Source organism: Meleagris gallopavo, chromosome Z, assembly GCF_905368555.1.
Source record: "Meleagris gallopavo chromosome Z, MGAL_WU_HG_1.1, whole genome shotgun sequence".
Classification (NCBI taxonomy): Eukaryota; Metazoa; Chordata; class Aves; order Galliformes; family Phasianidae; genus Meleagris; species Meleagris gallopavo.
Genome location: NC_139435.1, coordinates 9498462 through 9523600, shown reverse-complemented (window position 1 = coordinate 9523600; position 25139 = coordinate 9498462). Strand labels below are relative to the sequence as shown.

General features: G+C 44.2%; 2 protein-coding genes across 5 annotated transcripts in view; one reads left to right on the top strand and one right to left on the bottom strand.

Annotated features, from left to right (window-relative positions):
* Positions 1-764: 764 nt before the first annotated feature.
* ARHGEF39 (Rho guanine nucleotide exchange factor 39) lies at positions 765-14107 on the bottom strand. Of its 2 annotated transcripts, none has more exons than XM_085212605.1 (10): positions 13965-14107; positions 10163-10322; positions 9515-9609; positions 9049-9169; positions 7478-7596; positions 5971-6041; positions 5246-5374; positions 2253-2482; positions 1331-1419; positions 765-1141 (listed from the first exon to the last, which is right to left on the bottom strand). In XM_085212605.1, the coding sequence occupies exons 1-10, from the start codon at positions 14009-14011 to the stop codon at positions 1126-1128; spliced, it is 1077 nt and encodes a 358-aa protein (XP_085068731.1). In that variant the 5' UTR covers positions 14012-14107; the 3' UTR covers positions 765-1125. The 2 variants fall into 2 exon arrangements, with proteins under 2 accessions (XP_085068731.1, XP_085068732.1); XM_085212606.1 differs by lacking the exon at positions 13965-14107 and adding an exon at positions 13371-13463.
* The window catches only part of LOC100540465 (myosin-IIIb-like), a 28472-nt gene continuing 16777 nt past the window's right edge, over positions 13445-25139 (top strand). For 2 of the 3 annotated variants that reach the window (XM_085212602.1, XM_085212601.1), the window contains exons 1-13: positions 13445-13617; positions 13736-13801; positions 13890-14020; positions 18243-18345; positions 19439-19541; positions 19981-20137; positions 20760-20862; positions 21059-21187; positions 22190-22298; positions 23500-23616; positions 24010-24110; positions 24532-24618; positions 24789-24854. In XM_085212602.1, the coding sequence (XP_085068728.1) occupies positions 13495-13617; positions 13736-13801; positions 13890-14020; positions 18243-18345; positions 19439-19541; positions 19981-20137; positions 20760-20862; positions 21059-21187; positions 22190-22298; positions 23500-23616; positions 24010-24110; positions 24532-24618; positions 24789-24854 (1395 nt within the window). In that variant the 5' untranslated portion in view covers positions 13445-13494. Of the gene's footprint in view, positions 13618-13735; positions 13802-13889; positions 14021-14071; positions 14090-18242; positions 18346-19438; positions 19542-19980; positions 20138-20759; positions 20863-21058; positions 21188-22189; positions 22299-23499; positions 23617-24009; positions 24111-24531; positions 24619-24788; positions 24855-25139 lie in introns of those variants that run through there. The other variant, XM_085212603.1, reaches the window with a different exon arrangement.

Sequence of the window (25139 nt, the reverse complement as noted above, 5' to 3'; positions counted from 1 at the left end):
CAGAGATCTCAATCTGTTTGAAGGTGGGGTTAGGTTAGGTCATCACCTAACCTAACTGCAGGGTGTGCAGTTTTAAGGTCATTAGAAATAAGAAATGGCATGCCCTGCACTAGATGACCTAACATAATCTATAGGTATTTTCTCCATAACAGAAGAAATGAACCAACTGTTGTTGCTGCGTAGCTTCCCCATATTAAAAGTTAATGTTGAGGCTTTAATTCAGGAATAGCCTACTGCAGCCTTAAATTGGTCTTTTGCCCTAGCAAACTGAACTGTAGCACAATATCTTCAATCTAACGCCTCAGAATGCTGACTCTATTCCTCTGCAGATTCCCACCATGCTTTAGGAGCAGAATTACTTTTTTTCTCTGCTGTTTCAACTGCATCATTTCTTAGGACTCAGATCAGAAATGTGAACCATGTTTCATAAGTGTGACTATGTTACCTATCAGTTCATCTCCATTAGCTCAGCAGATTAATTTTTGTGTGGTATTTGATGAGAGGTAGGAGTCTAAACATGGCATTGTTTTCCCTTACCTGCCTAGTTGTCACTTTCTTAGAGGAGGAAGGGTAAACTATTCAAACCATTTTGGTAAAAAACAGAAGGGTACAAATGATGAAAAATAAATATGTCAGGGGAGGAAGACTGTGGCCCTTTGGCACTAGCTGAAAAGACTGTGTTATGTCTGCATTACTGATAGCCAAAACATCTGTTTCATCTGAAGAATTTATAAGCGATAAGTAAGAGAAGGTAGACACTCAAATGTGCCAGTAGTGGTTTGGATAAAAAAATGTTTAATGAGAGCAAGCAAGTGAAGGTTTCTTCTAGTTGGACTCAGATTTAATAATCTCAAGAGAAAAAGGGTAGAGAAGCTAGAAGGTAGTAAGATAAGTTGGGGGAAAGTTTTCTTAATGTACAAATTGATTGTGCATAATCATTTTTTGCTCAGGTGTTTAAGAGAGTTTAATGCATTCCTAAAGGTGTTTAATGCATTCCTAATCTCACAAGTTCAGTGTTCCTCTAACACAGCTCTCCTATTGTACATCCCTGAATGCTTCCGAATTTATGTTGGCTTCTATCAAGAGAGGCAGTCATCCTGCTAGGTTGTCTTGTACACAGATGGCTCAGGCTTTCAGCTGCCTGTAGAGGAAAATGAAGGGAAAGTTCACTGTTAATTTAAGTCTGTTCTTTTTCTCTCTTGTGTTGTGGCTGTCAGTCAGATCTTCTTTATCAGTCTTACAACCATATAATAGATTCAAATATACACCTGTCCATATGATTGTCAGTATAATTCTTCTGTCCCCGTCCCCCTGGAAGATAAAGGCCTACCTGACTGCAGTTGTAAGACTCTGGTGCCAGTCATTAATATCTTGCTGGTCAGTGGACATCAACAACAGTGTCTTGTGTGGGAAGGAAAGCTGAAAGACAAATGGAAGAGACTCAGTCCCACATGTTGATTGCTGCCATTTTTTTTCCCCAGATAGTTTAGAAATGTTTTGCATTGGCACGCAAGCTGGAAAGAACACAGCACGTGCCAGACTTCTAGCTACAGATGTTAGCTTGCTTTGATTTAACAGTGTTTGGAAGTCAGCAATGCCAATCTGTATCTGCTGGTCTTTCAGTTTTCTCTATTATTTCAAGCTGCCTCTAGAGGTCCTTCCACTACCACCAACTACAAACACACAATTTAACAAAGAATTCATTTTTATAGCTCACAATCAAACAATGAGTCAACAAAGCCTCCCAGCTGCTGCAGTCTAGAAAAACCTGAATTTTAAACTCTCACCTAAGGCATTACTCCCAGTCAGAACCCGTGCAGTCCTCAAATAGTTGTAGGCACACGTAATACCCGTTGTGATAGTTTCACCCTATTTCTGCATTCTCTATTTTACAGGGTTCTCTCTGAACTAATTCCACAGTCACTGTAATGCTGCATATTGCTTGTCATGAGGGCTGTGGAGCTCATGACACAAGCATGTGCTCAGTTGAGGGCATGTCAGTGTGATCAGATTCTCCTCAGCTGACCTATGTGGAACAAGCAGGAGCCTGTATTCCAGTGCTCAGCAGGGCCCACGATGAAGGGAAAAAGACAGCCTGCCCAAAAGAGAAGAGCTGCCCTAACGCAGACTAGTTCTTTGCATTTACCATTGTCACCACTTACCACCTCAGCCGTACTGCTGCTGAGGCATAGAAACTTGATTTGCAATCTGACCCACTGATACTTCTGCCAGGTAGATGCAGGAAGACTTACACTGAGGAGCCCTCCCTCACTCCGAGTGTGGCCAAATACTTTGTCCACTACACACTGGTGAAGGGGATAGACAGCTGTGCAGGCAAATTTATTGGAGTTCAGCAGGTGCAGTGGGTGGCAGGGCTTTGTTGAAATAAAGATATCAGAAAAAAGGAAGAACATCCTGCGCTTCAATTCTTCGCCCTTTGAGGGCACAACCAAAAGCCAGCCTTCCCGGATATACCAGCGCCCTAGGCATTCAAGAAAAAATAAAGACAGTTGTCAGACAATCACTGGCACAAGAAAGGATTTACCGTTATAAAAAAATGCCGTGAGCTACCCTGGTAAATGGCCAGGCTCTGTACCAATCCCAGCTACTAGGAGAGTGCGTCTTGTCATTCAGATCCCATGAGCTGTCTTAAACTGGGTTACTCAATTGTTTGTCATTATCAGCAAAACAAAAGTCAGCCTAACGTTTGAATGTTTATTATATTGCCCCTGATTTTTTCTGCTTGTGTGTGCTGATAAAAAATATTTCACAGGTCACCTAAATATATACAAACCTCTGCAAGTTAACAAATTACAGAATGGATTGCTGCTGTAATGAAAGACAGCAAAGGGAGACAAAAATAAGATGCTAAAAAGAGCTTCAATAGGCAGCTTTATTAGACTATAGGTAGGGTCCAGTGTACTCTACCCACAAAGTGAACAGCAATAGTTAAAAAGGTAGAGAAATCAGCAGGAAGAAAAAATAATTGAAAAGCCTAGATGTAGGCAATAATTAAAAAAAAAAAAAAAAAAAAGCACATACACAAAATGGAATAATTAAAGCAATGCCTCTAAACATTATTGTACTCAGCATTATTGTAGACAATAGCCATTAACTCTTAGTGAAAACACCTGCCAGAAAGAAGATTATTTATAACAATCCAAAGCCTTAATATGGTATCATCACGTGTCTTGGTCTGGGAAACAGCTGCCAGAGAATTTCAGCCACTGTTTTTTGTGCTATAGCTTTTGACTGTGCTTGCGTTTTTTTAAAGAGCAGCACTGTGTCAAGTATGGACCGTGTGTCTTAGTATACTACACTTACAAAATAGAGACAAGTGAGCTGCTGCTTAGCTCAGTCTACAGAAATGGTGTCTCTCCTACCAGACCAGGAAACTGAAGAACAGAATGGAGAGGCGCGGGGATCAGTTCAAGTTTAAAAAACAAATGGAAAGAAGGTGTTGGTGTGGGGCTGGGCACCATTTCCCTCATGCTTTGCTGTGATCAGGCTCAGTAACACAGACTGAGCTGGACTGTGCGGGAATGAATAGGGATGCATTTTCAGTATTCCATGTCGGCATGTGGAAATTCTTGTGAATGAAGTCTAGAGAAACACCCCTAGGGAAGCTAGAGATGACAAGAACAGCGTTTTATGTCAAGGAGACAGTTCTAGCTGAGATGGTGTTTGCTCTACATATGAAAGGCAGCAAGAAAAGCAGAGTCTCTTTGCATTCTGAGCAATATTGGTATTGTCAGAGACAACACCAGTAGTGAGAAACTTAACTCCAAAACCACTTTTCCTTGAATCTACAAACATTACATTTTCTGACCTCTTTCTCCCTAATAATAGATGCAATCCTTAAAAATCTGCAAAAGCTAGCTAGTTGCTGGACAAACAATGTTGTGGAGCTTGCAAAGAACCAGTAATACTCCTGCAGCTTCTGACTTCTTTGTTTATCACATCTAACAAGACCTAGTTTACTTCAGCTAATGGAAAGTCTTATAAACATAATTCTCTGTACGATAGAATTGGAAATGGAAAGTTATCTGTAGACTCTCAAAACTTGTCCTAATACAGCTCTCAAAATATGGAAGAAAAAAAAAAGAAAAAGAAAAAAGAAAAAAAAGTGGGCCTTGGGCTTTCAAATGATAGCCACCTCTGGTCCGGCTACACTAGTTTGCTTGCTTTCCTTTTTTTTTTTTTTTTTTTTTGCCTTCCATTCACAGTTATCTTATTAACTCTGTTACTTAAGATAGCTTTTTTGCCTTTTTTCACATGCACTGTCCCAATGAGTCCAAGCACCTCTACCTATGCTCAATGCTTAATATCAGCAGAGCATACCTGTGTTAGTTCCCTTTCAGCCACCATCACCAAAAGGATTGTAAGTAGAATGGGAAAGAGAAACGTAAATTGATTTGCATATTGGCTGCACATACTGGACAATGATAACTTGTGATCAGCAAATTATTCTTTCTAGTTTCACCCCATAACCCCATAATCCCTATGTACAAAGGAAAAAAAAGTACCATCACAGTCACAGAGGTGTAGGGGTGCATCTTAGACACCTTTAACTTTGCAACTGCTGCAGTGTTTCTAGGTGACCTCTGCAACAGCAAATTTTAGTGAAGGTGTGTAGGCATGGATGAAGCCCCCGGTGATTGACTCATATTTGTCCAAACTGGACATACTTCTCACAATGTTCTATGTGTACCTTAGAGCGTGTTCTGGGCATGGAGAGCAGTCAGTCAAACAACAGATCCTAAAAAATCGTATTATCCAACTAGATGATCTTACATGCCAGTGACTGTGGTTTTATATATCTCAGCTATCAGTACAAATACTCTGACTTCTGACAGAGTTTAACCTTGCAGCTAAAAGATGTTTCTTTTCATGTATAAAGTGTGAGCAGAAGTTTATGAAATTTTCCTCCAAAATAATTCAGTTTCTTTCTCTCGTTCTCACCCAGGACTTATATTACAGACCTCCCTGGGTTTCTGTGAACTAAGTTTCTGAATGCATGTCATCAGCTCCTTTTATCTGAATGTCAGACACATAATACGTTGCTTATCTTTACTTAAAAATTAAAAAGGTGCCTAAGTTCCTTACTAATTACATTTCTCTACCTGTGAAATTCAGGTCAGAAGGGGGACTCTGACTGACATGAATAGGATCAGAGATGAAGGCAAGCATACCCCCAGTTGTCTCAGCTTGGCAGAAGGAAAACAGAGCCGTCTGTAGGACCTACCTGGAGTCAACACCTGGATCTTCTGTCCTTTTAGGAGTTTCTGAACCCTGTGTAGCTGCAGTGAGTTCTCTCTCTTACGAACAACGTCCTGAACCCATTGAGATACATCAGAAATAGGTTTCACAGTCCCTGAAATTATAGCAGCATATTTTCAGGTTATCACAAATGAGTATGTATGCTATCCTGCTGTGAAAACATAAGGTGAAATTAGGAAGCAAATGTTTTAAACCAAGTATCGATAACAAATTTATTCCTTAATTTCAGAAAGAGATTACTCTAGAAGCCATCAGAAGACTCCTTCCAAACAACATTTTTGTGATTCTGGAAAATATTTATTTGCCAGTGAAATACTATGCAAATGGATTTAGAAGCAAGAACAAGAAACAAATGCCCCACTGTGGATGATGTTGGCTGCAGGAAGATGTGACATTAATTATCCTAGAAAACTGAGGTATGTGACAAATAGAACAGACATTTTTCCAGTCTAACCTCTAACCTCTACATCAGCTTCCAGTAGGTCAGTCTACGTTACAATTCCGTACTCTTTCTCAGGAAGAGGTGTCAATCAAAATGGTGATGGAAAATAGTAATGCACTGGAAACTCAAAGAAGATTTTTCTTCTTGGGAAAACGGACAAAAAACTGGACTCAAAATGTTAGCAAGGAAGCTAACACAGATAAAAATGCTAGTATTTATTGGGGAAATCAAAGCAGACGGTATCATACTTGCGAGTTTCTGGTACTCAGCACTGCCCGGGCTGGTGTTTTCCAGCAGGTCTCTGAGGAAATGCTTGTACCTAAGATAGAAGAAGTTTTATTGCACAATACCAGGAACAGAAATATCACCTTTATTATCAAAATCATTAACAGTGTGCCATCAGCACACAGAGTACACACCTCTAGATCTAACCATGCAGCTTTGGGTCATATTTCATTGTTCACAGTCATTTTATCTTCAGATGTATCAGTTACATTACCCTACATTTTTTATACATTTGCAAGCCTTTGGAATTTCCTGGGGAGCTGGTATGAGCAATTTCACTTACTATTTCATGAGACACTGAGACAACTTCAAGATTCATAAAATGCCTTCAATTACAGACTTTGAATTACAGACTATTTCACTTTGAACAACTGTTTTTTTGTTTGTTTTATGTCTGAATGGAAGCATTCATGCCATATATTCTCTGTCTACAAAGAAAATAAAGGCATTCCTGTCCAGTCTTAACTAAAAAGAATCAGATCTTTGCAACTAGCTTCTCCCAATAAAATCAAACTATTTTCAGTCTGAAATGACAGAACAAATACAATATTGAACAGATTCATGAAATTGTAGAAGTCACCTCACCTGCAGTATATATAACTGAAAAGTGAATTTGAAAGAGCTGATTAATGACAAAGTTAGACCTTCTGCTGAAAAAGCATAATTTCTCCAAGAAATATACTGTTCTCTTACAAATTCAAAGGAATAACCCAAAGAATTACAGTAAAAAAGAATGCTTACATTTACTAAGTAGATTAAAAACATTGTAAAACGCTACCTGAAAGACTGTGGTATGCTCAACCCTTTATTTTCAAAGAAACAAGGCTCTGATCACTTAAATGTATTGTGGAATGGATAAGACCATGGCTAAAGAGCAGCTACTTGTCCTACAGCAGCTGCAGACGGCATCCCAGAGCCTTATCTAGGTTCTGTATTACCCTTACACCCTTCTCCAAAACAGACAGTCACTGAGTGCATGCAGCACTCTACTCATGCAGTCAGCCTGCCCCTTCAAAGGGTGCCTCGAGGTATCCTTTGAAGTATGGTCCTGATAACCAGACAGAGGAGAAAAGCACCCCTGACTTCTCCAAGAGCAACCATTTACAAGAGGGGAGTCATGCTCCAGATCAGCAATCTGCACAAAAGCAGAGCACAGCAATCTCTCGCTAGGAGCAGCACTTCTGTGTGCTTTTGTTGAGGGCCTAACTTCAGCCACCTACTGAGACAACTCTGATTCTACCTGAGAGCTTAATAAAGGCCTTAGGAGCCAGGGCTAAACAAAACAATCTCTCTACATCAGTCACCATCCAGTTACACTGATTCTGCTTTACTGGCACATCTTGAAGACCATTTCACTGCAGTCTACATGCTCCAATTTGGAGACACATAATATTACTATTAGCAAGACAGTATATGTGTATGTTTGCTTTCTCATACTAACACCTTGAGGACTCAGAACTTCTTACTTACTGGTGCAACCTCTGCAGAGGCAAAGGAAGCAAATCCTCTAGCTTCCTCCCTTGAAACTGAGGTCGAGTTTCTTGGAGCTTCTTAAAACGTCGGAATGATTTATTTTTCTTCAATTGTTCCTGCATGCAGCAGAGAAGGTACATTGTTTTGAGACTACAAAAGAAATACGCATGCTAGTTCGCACTAGCGCTTAGAAAACAGAACTTCAGTACTGAATGCAAGCATCAGCAGCTTATTTTGTGGCCATGGACAAGACATTTCCTTTCTTCAACCACCATCTCCCAGTGAGTAGTTTCAATTATATCCCCTCTTCATACATGCACAGCAGTACTAAGCTAGCATTCTGGTTCCAGCAGAGACAAAGCAACCTTTTCTTTATAGCGTCTGGTATGGTGCTGTATTTTGGCTACGTTGATAACACACTGATGTTTAGTTGTTTCTGAGCAGCGCTGCACAGAGCCAAGGACATTTCAACTTCTTGTACTGTCCTGCCAGCAGAGGGGCTGAGAAGGGACAGAACCAGGACAGCTGACTTAAGCAGACCACAGGAATATTCCATACCACAAAGAATCGTGTAAAAACTGAAGGGTGATGGCTGTGGGGCAGGCACTGCTGAAGGACCAGCTGGGCACTGGTAGTGAGCAACTGCCTTGTGCATCCCTTGTTTTGAGTGTATAAATATATACATAAACACACACATAAACCAAATACAAAATTGTTACTAGCACTCATGGGTTGAGATAAAAACTACAGGTATTTTGTATTTGTTTCTTTCCTGATTCTCTCTGCCACCACTCTAGAGGGGAAGAGTGAGCAAAGGACAGGTGCTGAGCTGCTGTGGGATTAAGCCACAAGTTAGTATTACCACCTATGGCTTTTTTTTCATTTCAAGACATTTCAAGACAAAGCAATGCAGCCCCTCATTCCTATCACATCAAGGCAACTACCCAAAATCAAAAGTATAAATATATGTGAGCAAGCAGAAAAGAACAGAAATCCTAGTACATTCTGCAGCTAGCAATAAACATTGACAAGAACTGAGGTGAGGTGGTTTAAATCCAGATACAGCTTTCAGGACATAGAAATAAAAACACATTTTTCTGAAATATCTCGGAAGACAGGTTATATGTGGAAAGGTAAGGAGGAATTTTCCTTTACTGCAGAAATGAAAAATGGGGAGGAAAAAGGAAATCCCACCACTAGGATATATTTAGTGGCAGTGGAGGAGATTGAGAGACCTGATAATTGGCTGGAAAAAGACCACTGTCCCCTACTGTTTACACGAAACACTCTCCAGGCTTGCAAGCCAAGGAGTGGAAGTGAAAACATTACTCTGTTAGAGAAAACTCAGTATGTGCATAACATGGGCACCAAAACACCTGAAACATATTTAAGAAAACTGAAGTTCTAAATAAAGAGAACAGTTTTTACCACTCTTTTATGGCAGAAGGACAGGAAACAGCCCAAAAAAGGAAGAAAACCAAGCACTCAAGAATCAGAAGCAAAAGCAAACTAATGCTTCAAAGAATGGAGAGGAAAAAGACAACAGGAAGAGTAAAGGAGATACATACCATCAAAGTTTTATTTGCCTGTTCAAAATTCTCAGCATAGTGACCATAGAGCTCCAATTTCTGACAGAAATTTTCCAATCCTAGTCCTAAATTGCCTCTCTCCAGGTGAAGCGACAGAACTCTGTGCACAAGGAGGAAAGATAATTAGGCAATAGTACATTTCTGATATCGTTTCCCCAGCTCCTTCTGCTTTACTCCTACGCTTACTTTCATTTGCCATCTTACATTCAGTTTCTCTCCAGAAACTGTGCTTGGTGGTCATAGAACAAGCTGCAGAAAACAACCCATAAAAATACTACAAAGTAGACTTACTGGGTTTAAACTACTATCCAGAAAACAATCATAGAACAGAAGGGACCTTAAAGATCACCTAGTTACAGGTGAATCCCCCACCTCTCTGGACAGCCTGTTCCAGTGCTCCATCACGCTCACAGTAAAGCTTTTTCCCATTAGTTTGTTCACTTACTGGCTGGCAGAATATATGGATTCCAGGGGTCCAAATATGGTTGACATTACAGCAGGTTTCAGTGTCCCTTTGGCCTTTAAAATTGTCACAAAGAACTAAAAAGGAAAGAATTAAAAATCACAGGTAATTCAAAGATCATTCTTAGCACTGAGCAAAGGCAAGAAGTTGCAGCCTGCACACTCAAGCTCAGAAGGACAGCAGGTATCATGAACACCTATCTAAAACATCTATCATTATACATAAGTATTTTTGGTGACTTTGACCATAGCTGTAAACATGTGACTAAATCTATTTCAGTATTCCGAGATGCATCTGTTTTTAACCACCTACTTCTTAATCTATCTTTGTGTCTTCTATGCCGCCATGTTTTATATGTTTCAAGCATCTTAAGCCAAGTCCCCCGTACAATCAAAACTTATGACTGGATATGGACCAAAGCCAAAAGACCGAAAGCACAAGCAATCGGATGCGTACCAGGAAGTAAAAGACAGAAGAAAAAAAAAGCTTTCAGGCTCAGCAACATAAAGAGCTGTGCTTTGTCACAAGTTGTATAGGTGCATCAAATTCATGTTCTGTGACCTCGTGGCGCCAGAAATAAACACGTGCTTCCTGAGGGTATCCATGTATCAGAAGGGCCCAAATACACACCGTTACTACCAGATCCAGCTGCTCAACGTATCTGTGCTCCGTTTGCAGCAGCTCCTTGGCTGTGCGGCTGCGCTTTCTCTCCCAGCGAGCCCTCTGCTCTTCCACTGTGTTTGCTCCAGCCATCGGTGGAAGGGGTGAGTAGCTCATAGTAGCCTCAGGGCTGATAAACAGAAAGGTAACCATTACTGAGAGCCAGGAGAGATGGACACATAACAAACGCACAACGTGGGCCGAAGGGTACAATTCTAAGATACAAATTCTACGGTTTCTGTGGAAGACAGGAAGTCAGTTAACAGTAACATTCAATAACAGCTTCCTCAGCTTTCTTCTGCATTCTTACTTGTGAAGCCTTGCATCAGCCAGAGGAAAGGTGACAGTAAGAGCAGACTGTGAAAGCAAGAAAAGCAGTACATTACGATGCATCCATAAGCAAAACTTAAGCACTCAGTCCCACCTGCTTTCCTAGCCCACTACTGCTGCTTCCTATGCTTCCAGCCATCCTTCATGCAGAAATAGAAAACAGCCCTAAGATTTGTGTTACTGGTGGGGAGAGAGATTGTTTTTTCGCCATGGAGGATCCCCTAAAAGTGAGTGTTCTGCACTGTTATTTTCTAGCAATGGTTTGTCGTTTCAGAGGTGAGAGCCTGAGCAACCAACATGAACCATCTTGTGCACTCATTAACAGGCTTTGCTGCTGCTCTTCTTGAAGAGCATCATGTTTTTCTAACAGAAAAACACTCTCACCACCCTCTCCCAGAGAAAGAAGCATGTGCCACCACAGCATTCATTACATCGAGCTTTCTTTTGATGAAAAGGTAGAGCGGCTTGTTGCATGCTTGCCATGATACAAAGTCTGTGGTTTCAGGGGAAGCTTGCCACTCCGTCTTGAGCTACCCCCACAAATGTTCTGACTCACAAACATTCAAGCTATGCTAGCACAGAAATTTATGTTGTCGCAGAGAAAGGCATTTGTCAAATACAGCCTATTTCAGACATTTCAGATATCAAAAGTTGTGCAAAAAGAATATGGCTTCCTTTGTCCTAGCAAAAGTCCAGATAGCTGAGGTACATGCACATTATTTCATAGCACCAAGAGTTTCTTCAGGGTTTTTTTCTCACATTTATTCATGAAACAGTGACAAGTTTAGCTAAGGTCAAGTCTTTCTCATGACTAAATGCAGCTCGGAGCTGGCGAGGTAGTGCTAACCAATGGTTTAACATCAGCACAAAGTGGTGAAATACCCACAAATCACATTCTGAGAGGCTATCATTCAGAGAGTATCTTTACCCAGGGCAGGCTGCACAATTTGTTTAAAACAAAACAAAACAAGATAATAAATGAGCACCAGGTTATACCATCTCAATTTAAATGTACTGAAATCTAACTATTTCAAGTCTACGTATGGTGAGTTGCCTGGAACCTCTGGGCAGAACAGAAAACACAAAAGGACATCAGCTTGCTTCTTTCTTTTCAGACTCAGTATAAAAACTATTGAACTGTTTGTGTAATTAATGACTTCAAGATTCTCTGCTAATCTTCCCACAGTGACATTTCTGAGTTTACTAGTTCTATCTTATCCTTACTATTCCTTGTGGTATCTTGGTATTCCTCTGAAGTCTTAACAGCCTAACAGGTTGGTTTCAAGAGCAACAGTCCTTGCACACTGCCTCCCAGGAGGGTAACACTTCCAAGTGCTTGCACTACACTCATACTGTTTTGTTATGGTCGCATCCTGACCAGATAGAAATCAGGGTCGTGGCAACCCCCGCTGCCAGTACGAGCCGGGGGATGTAGGGATAGAGCACAGCCTGCCGGAAAGGACCTGGGGGTGCCGGTGGATGGCAGCTGGGCGTGAGCCAGCAGTGTGCCCTGCGGCCCACACAGCCGGCCGGATCCTGGGCCGCATCCAAAGCAGCGCGGCCAGCAGGGCGAGGGAGGGGATCCTGCCCCTCTGCTCTGCGCTGTGACACCTCACCTGGAGCGCTGCGTCCACAGGCGGAGTGCTCAGCACAGCAGAGACGGGGGCCTGTTGGAGAGCGTCCAGAGGAGGGCCGCACAAAGGATCAGGGATGGAGCAGCTCCCTACGAGGACAGGCTGAGAGAGCTGGGGCTGTGCAGCCTGGACAAGGGAAGGCTGAGGGAGACCTGGGAGTGGCCTGTCTGTGTCTAATGGGGGAAATGTAAGAAAGACAGTGACAGACTCTTTAGTAGTATCTGCGGTGATAGGACAAGGAGAAATGGCTTCAAACTGAAAGTGGGGAGATTTATTGGATGTAAGGAAGAAGTTTTTTACAGTCAGGGTGATGAGGCAGTGGATGCCCCATCACTGGAGACACCAAAGGTCGGGGTGAAGGGGCTCTGAGCACATGATGGAGTTGTGGGTGTCCCTGTTCACTGCAGAGGAGTTGAATCTGGTGACTTTTAAAGGTCTCTTCCAACCCAAATGATTCTGCGATTCTGTGAAACCTGCAGGGTTTTCTTTGTTGTTTTTTTTTAAACTTCTGAGTCTGGGGAGTCCTGGAATATCAACCTGCAATTAGGACTAATTGTGAGGCACTGCAGTTGGTGCACACTGCAGAGACTCACTAGATTGTTTGCTATGGACTCCTTACACAGCGAGCAGGAGATGATGCACACACGCTGTGCATGCTGCTCCTCGTGAGGCTCCTCCAGACTCCCTCCAGAGCTGCTTCTTATCTGGACTGCGTCTCCCTGAGTGCCTATCAAGCCCCGGGAACTAGGGTTGCCCTATGTTACCAGCTCAGGCTGCCCAGGACCCCATCCAACCCGGCCTTGAGCATCACCAGGGATGGGGCACCACAGCTCTGGGCAGCAGTGCCTGAACCCATCTCCACACACCCAGCAGGTAAGCATCCATCACACACACCTCCGTAGGAGCCCTGCTCCAGCTCCCTCCTTCCTGAGGAGGCCCCAGCGCGCCCGCACGTATTCTCCTTATCATCCCCTTCCTCCTGCCCGTTGCCCCGCACCGTGCCCAGGTTTGCTGCTGCTGCCCCGACCCCCGAGCTGTCCTGGCGCCATGTTGACGCTCGCGGGGCGGCCACGCGCGACCCTCAGCCGGGTGGGGCGGGGTGGGGAGCGTGGCTTGCAGTGCAGCTCGCGCCGCGCCGCGCCGCGCCGCGCCGCACCACACCGCGCCGCCGCCTCTCGGCCCTCCCCTCCTCCAGTGGCACCGCCGCCCGTTACCTGCTCCGGCCCCGCGGCCGCCGCTCCGCATTCAAACCGAGCTCCGCCCCAACGGGCGGTCCCGGGGCGGAGCTGCGGCGAGGCGGGGCGGGCGGCGGGCCGGGTCGGATCGGGAGCGGGCGGCATGGTACCGCCGGGGAAGCGGAGCGGGGTCGGAGCGGCGGAGGACCTGGCGGCACTGGCGGAGCTGGACGAGGCGTCGCTACTGGACGCACTGCGGGACCGCTTCCTGCGGCAGCAGGTCTACGTGAGTGCGGGCGCGGGGCTCGGCTCTCCCCTTCCCGGCTCTCCCCTTCCCGGCTCTCCCCTTCCCGGCTCTCCCCCTCTCGGCTCTCCCCTCACCGCTCTCCCCTCCCCGCCTCCAGACCGACGTGGGGGACATCCTCATCGCCGTGAACCCCTTCCAGCCCCTGCAGCTCTATGGGAGAGAGGTGAGTGCCGCGCTGGGGCAGCCCAAGCAGCAGCGAGTGCTGGTGCCGCGTCTCCCAGCCCGTCCTCAAGGGCCGTCTCGCCCTTCAGGTCTCCGAGCAGTACCGCTGCCATGAGAAGGGCACGCTGCCTCCGCACATCTTCGCCGTGGCCGACCGTGCTTACCACGCCATGCTGGGTCGCCGCGGCGCCCGGCCGCAGAGCCAGTGCATCGTCGTCAGGTGAGGAGCGGGCACGGCCTCGAGGGCACGGCGTTCTCCCCATCAGACCTTCACCTATCCACGTTTCTGGTGGGTCCAAACCCAGCTTCGTTGGCTGCACGTCTCTCGCTGCTTTCCAGCGAGATTAGCAGACAGATGGTGAAGAGGGAGGTGTTGTGAAAGAGGCTGGGTTTCATGTGGTCGTTTGCCAGCCTTTGCTAGTAGTGCAGCTGTGTAGAGTCTAAAAGGACTGCTTCTGTTGGGTTGGTTGGGCTGGAAAGGTTAACCCGCTCTGCACATTGCTTTTCTTTGGCAAAATATCTTCCGTTGTAATATCTGTATTGCATCTTATAAATCATGCAATCATAAAGTGGCTTGTGTTGGAAGGGACATTGGATATCACCAAGTTCCTCCCCTCTGCCACAGGTAGGGCTGCCATCCATTAAATCAAGCAGCAGACCAGGTTGCCCTGGGCCCCATCCAGCACGGCCTTGAGCACCTCCAGGGATGGGGCACCACAGCTCTCTCACTGTTTCACTGAAAAACTTCCCCCTGACATCTAATCTAAATGTCCCTTCCTTTAGTTTAAAACCATTTCCCCACATCCTCTCACTTATCTACCCATGTAAAAAGCTGATTTGTCTCCTGCTTATAATGTCCCTTTAAATATTGGGAGGCTGAAATGAGGTCTCCCCGGAGACTTCTCTTCTCCAGACTGAACAGGCTCAGCTCTCTCAGCCTGGCTTCATGGGAGAGATGGAGTGGACCTCTTTTTGTAAGTGTTCCATCCCTGGAGGTGCTCAAGGCTGAGCTGGATAGGGCCCTGGGCACCTGAGCTGATGGGAGCAAGCAGCCCTCGGCAGGGAGAGGGAACTGACTGACCCGGAAGTTCACTTCCAGCCTAAACCATTCTATGGTTCTATCATTTCCCTAAGTAACTGAAGAGGAAAGGGAAGAGAAGGAGCTTCTTTGCTGTAACAGAATCTAGTCAAGAAAAACCTTAAAATCAAAGCACATCCTGGGCCGCATCCAAAGCAGCGCGGCCAGCAGGGCGAGGGAGGGGATCCTGCCCCTCTGCTCTGCGCTGTGACACCTCACCTGGAGCGCTGCGTCCACAGGCGGAGTGCTCAGCACAGCAGAGACGGGGGCCTGTTGGAGAGCGTCCAGAGGAGGGCCGCACAAAGGATCAGGGATGGAGCAGCTCCCTACGAGGACAGGCTGAGAGAGCTGGGGCTGTGCAGCCTGGACAAGGGAAGGCTGAGGGAGACCTGGGGGCGGCCTGTCTGTGTCTAATGGGGAGCTACAGAAAAGAAGGCGATAGGACAAGGAGAAACAGCTTCAAACTGAAAGAAGGGAGATTCATATTGGATATAAGGAAGATTTTTACGTTCAGGGTGGTGAGGCACTGGCACAGGTTGTCCAGAGAGGTGGTGGATGCCTCATCCCTGGAGGCACCCAAGGTCAGGGTTGAGGGGCTCTGAGCACCTGATGGAGCTGTGGGTGTCCCTGTTCACTGCAGGGGAGTTGAGCCAGGTGACCTTTAAGGGTCCTATCCAACTGAAACAATTCTGTGATTCTGTATTGTGAGAATTCTATAGACTTGGAGATAAAAGAGTTCTCATATCACAAGACTGTTTCAATATCATGAGCATTTCCCTCCATTATGTCATTACTGTCTCTCATCTTCAGGGTAGCAGATAGCATCAACTAGAAGAGAAAGTCTCCGACAGCGTCAACTAGCAGAAAAAGTCTTTAATCACCAGATAACTTTCTCTTTTGGTGATTGTAGAGGCTTTAAACGTCTTTAGAGTTGAAATGTTAATTGCCAGCTGTTTAATTTAGTATTTCCTTCTTTATGTGAGCATTCTGATCATTTTCATGTCACGTTGTATGGAAATGACTTACTGAATCATTACTGAGTTTTGCAGTTGGGAATTAGAGCAGACCTCATGTTCCAGCCCTGCTCATTTCAACAGTCTGCAGGCCAACAGCACCTTGAAGTGCTCTTATGAAGCAGAAAGATGTGGTGGCTGTGAGTCTGCAGGTAGGAAAGGTGCTGCTGGTAGAGTTTGTAGGATTTGAGAAAAGTCACAGGGTTTGTCTAAGGAGGCAGAAGACAAAATGAGAGACCTGTAAGTGTTTCCCAGTAAGGCAGTCGTCTTGTTATTTTCTGAGAGTGGTTTGTGGTCTCAGAAATGACAGCTTGAACAACTGTCATGCACCTTGCAATCCTGTTAAGTGTGTTGTTGTAACAGGAAATTCATGGTTTTACTATCTGCAAATGGGAAAACACTCAATAGCAAAATTATCTGGTTTGAGCAAAGCTTTGGGTGTGGAGGTTGATGTCACTCCTATTATACTAGAGTTTATCAGAACAGTGTAGTGATGCACTATGTTCTACTGTTCCTTGTGCTGGTGTTGCTTCTGCATTGCAGATGCCCACCTCTAGCAAGGCACAAATCCGTGTACTTTTCTCTAGGACATTGCCTTTCTGCCCTTTCTGTTCTCTTTTTGGTCGCTTCTGCTTTTTCTGGGAGATCTGGATGACTTATTTCGGAGGTTGTAACTGATGTTGAACACAGCAGCTGCCCCCCGGTGGCAAAAGTTCATTGAAATCAAGTTTTCTTGATCTGCACATTCCACTGGCTGAGATTGGCTGGCATTAGTCACAGCCTCAGTATGCTGTGGAACAGCACGTGGGTCTCCTGGAGATGGCTTTGCTTTTCTTTATAGCCTGGGGCAGTTACACACCCACAGCTGGAGAGCGAGCTTACAGGACTTGGCAGAGCTGTTGCTCTTGTTTAAAAATGTAGGGGTGAGCTTGAATTGGGGGAGTGCTAATTGACAGTGCTTCTGTGGAGGAAGGAAGTCTCCAAGAACTGTGTCCAGCTCTGTAGCCCCAACACAAGAAGGATGTGGAGTTGTTGGAGCAGGTCCAGTGGAAGGCCACAGAGATGATCAGAGGGCTGGAGCATTTCCACTATGGGACAGGCTGAGAGAGCTGGGGCTGTATGGCCTGGAGAAGAGAAGGCTCCAGGGGGACCTTATAGCAGCCTTCCAGTACCTGAAAGGGCCCTACGAGAAAGCTGGGGAGGGACTTCTGACAGGGGCATGTAGCAACAGCATAAGGGGAAATGGCTTTAAACTGAAGGAAGGTGGATTTAGATTAGATATTAGGAAAAAATTCTTTATTGTGAGGGTGATGAGACACTGGAACAGGTTGTGCAGAGGTTGTGAATGTCTCCTCTATGGAGGCATTCAAGGCCAGGCTGGATGGGGCTGTGAGCAACCTGGTCCAGCAGGAGGTGTCCCTGTCTTAACAATCCAAACAATTCTATGAAAACCAAAGATCATCTTATCTGTGTGGCAGGAATGCTGGATAGCATATGGTCTTATTTTGGTTGCCCATATTCAGGTGATGATGGCTCGATATATGCTTGGGATCAGGTATTCACCTTGGAGGTATTTAGCAGACTGTGACAGGTGCAGGCACGGAGTTACTGGAAGTTGTGAAGCAGCAAAGCCACACCTGATGCTCAAAGGTCAGATGTGTAAACAGAGACCTGCCCTCATATATACCTGCATTGTTTCCTGCATTTTTATTTTACTATGCAGATGCTGAAGTTGTGTGTCAGTGTGATGCTGTTGGTCAGTGAGACAATGTGTACTTGACTGGGCATTCCCTCTCCCATAGGTCAGGAAACTGTGTTTTCTGAGTGCTACTTATTTGACTTGGAGGTGGAGTGCTGAGTCTATGCAGTGCCAAAATGACGTGCAGCATTGCTGCTGTAGGTGTGACGGCAGCTCTGCAGCTATATGCCAGCATTATCAACCAGCTGAAGCATGTAAAGAGCCTAAGATTTGAGATTGCTCACTTCTGGGTGTGAGATGGGGTAAATGTCTGTAGGAAGAAGAATTTGCTGACCCCAGCATATATGAGGGAGTTGGTGAATCAGAACATTTTTGAAGAGGATTGTTAAGTATTATTTTGTTAAGAAGCAGATCAAATGAACTCTTCTATGTGTCCCATCCAGTAGTGACAGCATGAAATATGTCTGTACTTCCTGGTGAATGGGGAAAAATTCCTCTGGGCGGGGATCAGTACATTGTGGAACCCACTGTGTAAAGCTGAAAAAGGTGTGAAACTGCTGGATTGCATCCTCAAGCAATAGGACACTAAGACATGAGGGACAGAGCAATTGTACTTTATGGTGACTGGAATTCCCTCACTTTTTCTTTGCAGTGGAGAGAGCGGTGCAGGGAAAACGGAGAGTACGAAGCTACTGTTGCAGCACATAATGAACCTATGCAAAGGCAACTCGCAGCTGGAGCAGCAGATCCTGCAGGTAGGTGCTGGTGGGGTCTTGTTGTAGATGCAGAAGTAGCATTGCTGTGAGGCAGCTAGCACTAAGCTCAGAGAACCTCCTGGTGAATCATCACCACTGAGTTGAGGAGCAAAACATTAAGACACGTTTTTATGAAAATAGTGGGAAGGATGATGAAATAGCCAACCACAAGTTAGAAGGGTTGGTAGGTTTGCTGGGAATGTGATGGTTTGGTTCCCAAATGGAACAGAACTATTGTGATTGTTTAGCATGATGTCTGTAACAAGAGAGTAGGGGTTTATTTTCTGAATCATTTCCTGTTTGAGATGGAACAATATTTTTATTAGAGAAATAAAATCTTGATTTAATGAAGGTCAGGGATGGAGAATCTACACAGCCTTCAGTAACCTTTCATTGGCTAGTTATACTTACTGTCAGGCACATACTTGCTAACTCAGCGACTTCATCTTTACTGTTTTCATAACTTTTGCTAGCTGATTTTGAAACATGGCTCTTTGGTCTTGACTTGCTCCCAGGGGAGTTTTATTTTGAGCAAATCATATCCTAGCCTTCCAGTTGATAGATTAAGTGGAATGAGTTCTTGGACTGCTCCATTTTAAAGTCTGTTTCAGACATCTGTGGTGGAATCAGACCAAAGCTAGCCTGATTGTTCTTTCAGTTTCTTCATAATTCACTGTTCTAATCTTTATGCTGTCCACAGATACTATTAGGTATTTTATCGTGCTTACATTTAATGAGTATCGTGTATTTGCTTGTTGTTGGTTAGCAGACAAATAATCTGGTATAAAGTGATACCACACCAGATTACTAGGAAAATCTGTTATACCAACATTATCTTTTAACAAATGAGTTGATAGTCAATCACTTTTTGTGATTATTTTCAGTAATTCCTGCTTAGTCTTTGTCACGTTTGCCTCTTCCAGACTTTTCTTTTCTCAGAATGTGATAAAATACACGTTTTTGAGTGTTCATGGAGTGTTTTTTGTTCCATCAGAATGTTAAACAGCAAATGCTAAAGCTAACCTTTTCCAAACAAGTTGGATTGGATCGCTTAATTTGAAGAATGCATTTTCTATCTGCATGCCTCTTGTAGGTAAACCCATTGCTTGAAGCTTTTGGCAATGCCCAGACTGTGATGAATGACAACAGTAGCCGCTTTGGAAAATACATACAGCTGCGTTTCCAGAATAATACAGGTAAAGTCAAGGGGAATTGAGGGAGTGGACTGAGTAGCCAGAACTTAAGTAGAGTAAAATTTTGTTATTTGATTCTCTGTGGAAAGGGTGTGCATGTAAAGAAAATCCTATAGCAGCCACAGCTTTGAGATGAGACCTGGGTCTGACTTATGTGGGAGTATGGGAAGAAAATACTGGGGTGATGATGCAGGGGAGATATCAGCAATAGTCAGTGGTGTCTGATGACTCTGTTGTGATTAAAGGAGGTGAGTAGATGTCTTTGAGAACATGGGAAGCATGGAGGAGCCCATTTCCAGGGTGTTGGGTAGCCCAGAGAAGTTGTATGCAAGACTTGTTTCAGGCAACTCCATGCTTCTATCAGTAGTGCAGAGAAGTGGGGCAGCTCAGCTTCATGTCTTCTCCTTGTGCAAAATACACCCTGTCACCTTCTTATGTGCAGTGCGAGGTGCCAAGCTGAGTGAGTACCTGTTGGAGAAGTCGCGAGTGGTCCAACAAGATACTGGCGAGAGGAATTTTCATATCTTCTACTACATGTTTGCTGGACTGTCTTCAGAGCAAAAGGAGATGTATGGGTTATTGGATCCTTCACTCTACAGGTACTTCAAAGTCAGATCTTAACTTCATCTTCATGATGGGGGGTGGAGGGGAAAGTAGTGAAATGGAGCCTACAGTTCTGCCAGTGGGGATGGAGCCTGGTACAGGTTGACGTGCAGAATCAAACTGTGTAACCCAAGTAAGATTACAAAGCAGGTGGACATCTAATCACCTCCCTGCCAAATGTCCTCGGGCTGTTCTCAAGCCCTTATCTTTATGGCCTTCATCCCCCTCATTATTACATACCCAGTGTCTGCCATCCCTTATTTTCTAACAAGCTCTACATTCTTGCTTCTATAAACTATCTCTAGCTATTCCCATTCACCCCCCTTATTCTCAGTCGCTGTGAAGCCTTCTTGCCTTTTTACTTTCACTTATGGAGCCCATCTCACCTTTCAGGGTAAATAAACCAATGGAAGCTGAAGTGGGATCTGAATGGGTGTATACAAAGAGATCTTACAAATCATCATGAAAGCTGGTAGATCTGGATCTCTTCTGTGTTGCATTACCTTAGAAAAGATTTTTATTTCTTTCAAATCTCAACCGTTGCTGATCTGCTTTGTTCATTTGGAGTAGAACTGAATTGCTGCACTGATTGTATTAAGATTTTGTATACTTTCTCAGGTACATAAGCAAATGGTTTGGTACAGAGGATGTAGCTCAGCGCTGGAAGCAGAAATACCAGGAGGTGTGCAATGCCTTTGACATGGTGGGCTTCCAAGAGCAGGTCAGTTCTGGGATTGCTTTGTTTATACCTGAATTTTCCATCTCGCTTGCAAAACACTTGAATTTGTCACGCTTTGTGTAGAGCCTTTTCCCACAGGCTGCCCATGCCTTTCCTTCACCTTTTCTCCTTCTGGGGTCTCCACGTTTTGTATTTTACATACTAACAGATTTTCAGTCACCCCTCATGTGTGTTTTAGGAACAAGTGGATATGCAGGCAATCCTGGCTGGTGTGTTGTCACTGGGCAATGTGACCTTTGATCCTCAGGAGAGCAATGGGTCCCTAAAAGTGAGTGAAAGCTCACAGGGGTGGCTGAAGATTGCAGCGGTGAGTCATGGTTTTCCAATATATCCCTCTGATTGCCCTTATGTTACTGCCATTGGTACCCAAAGAAACAATTCCCAGGTTCTCTTTCTTGTTTGTCTAGGACTAGTGTCTTGCATCTGGAGATATGAAGTCAACAAGGCATGTGTAATATAATGCAAACGTTTTAAAATCAAATTCTATGTTTCACTAAGTGTAATACCTTGGAGAAATTTGGATATGTGGTATCTGAATGCTGGCTTGTGTATCTATATAAATCCTGTCCAAGGACAACACCTTAACTTTTGTTGATAATCTTGAATTAAATTTTCTACTATTTTCACATGAAATTATCAGATTAAAAAGCATATATTCTCTAGGCCTATCTGATCTCTAGTATATGAGATGGATGTGTTATAGTCGTTTATTAACAGCACAGTACAGGAAAATGAAGCATATTTTTGCTTTCTCCATGTCTTTTTATTTTGATCTATTAGAAATTCCAGCACCCTTGGTTTTGTTTCATCTCTTCGTCTGAGTTCCTCCTACAGCATACCTGAATTAACCACATACATCTGTTCAGCAGCCAACTTCTTTTTGTCTTTGTTTTTAAAATCTGCTCCTTGGTTTTTGCCTACAGAAGGGGGAATTCCTGTTAAAGTAATTACTGGAGAATTCAACTGCATCTGAGTTCCCTTTGTTTTCTGTTTTCTTGTGGGTTCACATGACTGATCTCTGTGCAGTCACCTTGGTGTGGTGCTGTTCTATAAGTCATTAAATCATTCAGCCGGGACTGACATGGCACCCAAACAAGGTGACAGTTGGCACCACCGGGAGATCCAAACGGAAAGTATTCAGAAAAGGATCTTGCACACTGCATAAGATAATGTGCATCTCAGAGCATGTATCTGTCTCTGGTTCTGCAAGATGCATGCCCTTACACTGGGTCTGTAATGATATAGATACAATCCTCACATATAGAACAAGGATTTGTTATTGCCTCCTCGTCTGTTTTCCCTTTCCCAGGGTCAGTTTGGAGTGCAGGAGGATGAATTGTTGAAATGCCTGGTTTGCACAATGTCAGTGACCCGGGGAGAGCAGATTCAGCGTTTTCACACCCAGCAGCAGGCAGAAGGTAAGAAACATAATGAGTTGCAGATGTGCTGGCTTGAAAGACTGACCCAGAGTAGTTTGATGGGTGTCCCTGCACATGTGCAACTTCTTAGGAACAAGAATGTCTGTCTGTGCCACTTCCTTCTTCTGCTTGCGCAGAGGCAAGCTTATCTGCTTGGTCTCTTACTAGCAGCTGGGATCATGAATGCTGACCTCCTTTTGTTTGACCACCAAGAGACTGCAGAGATTAAGTGAGAGACCAAGGAATTATCTTTACTTTCTCCCTCAAATCTAGACTAGAAGATGAATGTAGGTGTTTGTACAAAAGAGGGAAAGGCTACTGCTGCACAGTTCTGGCAGTGTGCAGAGCTTTAGAAAGTTGTTGGAGACGTATTAGAGAGAATTAGTAAGACAGCACAATATCAGAGAAGGGGTCAAATGAAAGGGAAGTGTGGTAAGTGTAAGGTGTTATTTTCTTTTTCATTAAAAAAAAAACTAACAAGAAAGTAACCTTCACAACAAGATTCAGTTGAAATACAAGATGTTTTTTTAAAAACAAGCACTAAATGCCAGCACTTCAGATTATTGCTTAAAACAAGTTGGAAAGGCAAAACTGGAAACAGAATTATTTAGTTCCTCTTCTCAAATATCTTCTCTTGCTTATATCTAGACAATAGCATAAACATCAGTAGGTACATGTTGAGTTGGTCAGCAAATTTTTCATCAATTGCATCCTCCTCTTGCACACTCTATTTTTGCAGTTAGCTGTTGGATTAAAAAGAAGTTCTATTGTTTGCTGCAGAACCATTTGATTTTCTAAGAACAAGATGGAGCTTCTGGGTCATTTAGCAGGACTATATTCAGTTAACTGGTAGAGAAGAAAACAAGTCTGGATATTCTAAAAAGGGGAGGGACTTTTTTGGAAGTTAAGTTTTGTTTCTGTTTTGGATAGTCTCAAAAATACCCTAGTATGCCATATTTGGTCTCATAGAAAGATAGTGAAAACTTTTGAATGGAAGAGCTCTGTATGAGCTCTCAACCAATGGATAGCAGGAGCTTGCAGAGGGCAGGGATGATCAGACACACACCTAATGTTGATCTTTAAAGTAGTTTTTAGAACCCAAGACATTGTAGCTAGAAGGGAATATATTGAGACAACTTTGGTGCTATGGTCTCTGCCTTCCTCGGAGCCCTTCAGTGCATCACTTGTTCTCTCTATGCAGATGCTCGGGACTCCATTGCCAAGGTGGCATATGGCCGAGTATTTGGCTGGATTGTATGCAAGATCAATGAGCTGCTGGCTGAGAATGTGGATCCTGAAGTAGAGCTGAGGGAGATAGGTGAGTTCTGCCTGCATTGCTCCTTCATCTGATCTCAAGTGCGCGTCCCTCAACCATGACAAAGGAAAGGCACAATTTCATGGAGGTTGCATAAGGGACACGATCGTGCTGGAGAGACTAGTGAGTGGCATTAAATCTGTATGGCAGCAGAAAGTGCTGGCAATTAGCTGATCTGAAACAAATATAAGGCTGAAGTTCTAGGACATGCTGACTCTGCAGAGGAGCTGGAGATTGGAGTGGATTGATCTTCTGAATTGATCTTCCAAGAGAATTTATGGGAGGGGAATCACTAGCTACTTGGCCAAGGATTCACATGCCATAACAGGAGCGTGATGGGATATTCAGTTGTGTGGTGAGTTCTGCAGGCTTTTGTGCTCATTTTCCTTCTTTTAGGTATCTTGGATATTTTTGGGTTTGAAAACTTTGCAGTGAACCATTTTGAACAGCTCTGCATAAATTTGGCCAATGAGCAGCTTCAGCATTTCTTCAACCATGTAAGTCTGTTGTGGATTATCTCACCTTGTGCGGCAGGGAAAATAGAGCACTGAGCTACCTAGAATATGAAGAACTTGTTGGAAAACAAATCTGTTGACTGGAAGGACAGAAATGGTGATGGGCAAAGCAAGGTAAAAAGTGGCAACCTTCACTGCCGTGGGAAAAGAACCATCAGTGAAAGTATAAGGGTTAAGCAATGACCTGAGTTGGCAGAGTAGGGGCACTTATACTCTGAGAAGTGTTCCTGCTCTATGCAGCAGCAGCAGCAGCTACTCACAAGCTATAGCAGAGCATCCAGAACAGCAGTTTCATTTTTAGTGATGCTGTAAGAGAGTCATGTGCCCTCAGCTCAGGATTAGAGAGATTTTCAAAGTTGTCTAAGTTTGCTGGGGACTTAAACCTCTGTTTTCTCTGTCTCAGCACATTTTCCAGATGGAGCAGGATGCCTATAGGGCAGAAGAGCTGCCCTGGGAAACTATCACCTTCCGCAACAATGAACCTGTTCTGGTAAGTGAGAGTTGAGAGAAGAGTTGCTCCATTCAGCCAAGGGAGCATTGTTTCTCTTTCCATCACTGGGAGGAGATGCACTGGGAAAAAGCTGCTTAAAGGGTGGTACAAATGAGAGTGGGTACCCTGCTCTGCTTTGGATACATGTAATGTTTCTCCTTTCCCTACAGAATCTGCTCCTGGCCAAGCCACTTGGGCTGCTGTCTCTTCTGGATGAACAGAGTGCATTCCCTCAGGTGTGGGATACGGGACAGGGAGAATGATGTGGGGGAAGGAGCAATAAATCTGTAGGCTGCAGAGAAAACTGTTATGTTGATGTGTGACTACAAAGAACAGGATGAACAAAGGAGTCCTCATGGCTGATGAGGCAGGACAGATAAATCATGGACAGACTGACTATATTGGGATCTCTGTGGAGTGTCAGAGTATACAGCATGAAGCTGTTGCACAGCCAAGGCCACTTCCAATACTATGCTTTCTTTCCATGTGCTCTGATCATGTCTCTGTTGCAGCCCTCTAAT

What these genes read in the sequence shown, in the direction of transcription:
- ARHGEF39 (XM_085212605.1), bottom strand. Translation starts at nt 14,011, where the DNA reads ATGCACTGGCTCTGCGGCCGGGCGCCGCGGCGACCCAGCATGGCGTG. An exon ending in AGCTGGATCTGGTAGTAACG is followed by an intron (nt 9,610 to 10,162) that starts GTGTGTATTTGG and finishes TTTCCTTTTTAG; the next exon opens with TTCTTTGTGACAATTTTAAA. An exon ending in GATCCAGGTGTTGACTCCAG is followed by an intron (nt 2,483 to 5,245) that starts GTAGGTCCTACA and finishes TTGAATGCCTAG; the next exon opens with GGCGCTGGTATATCCGGGAA.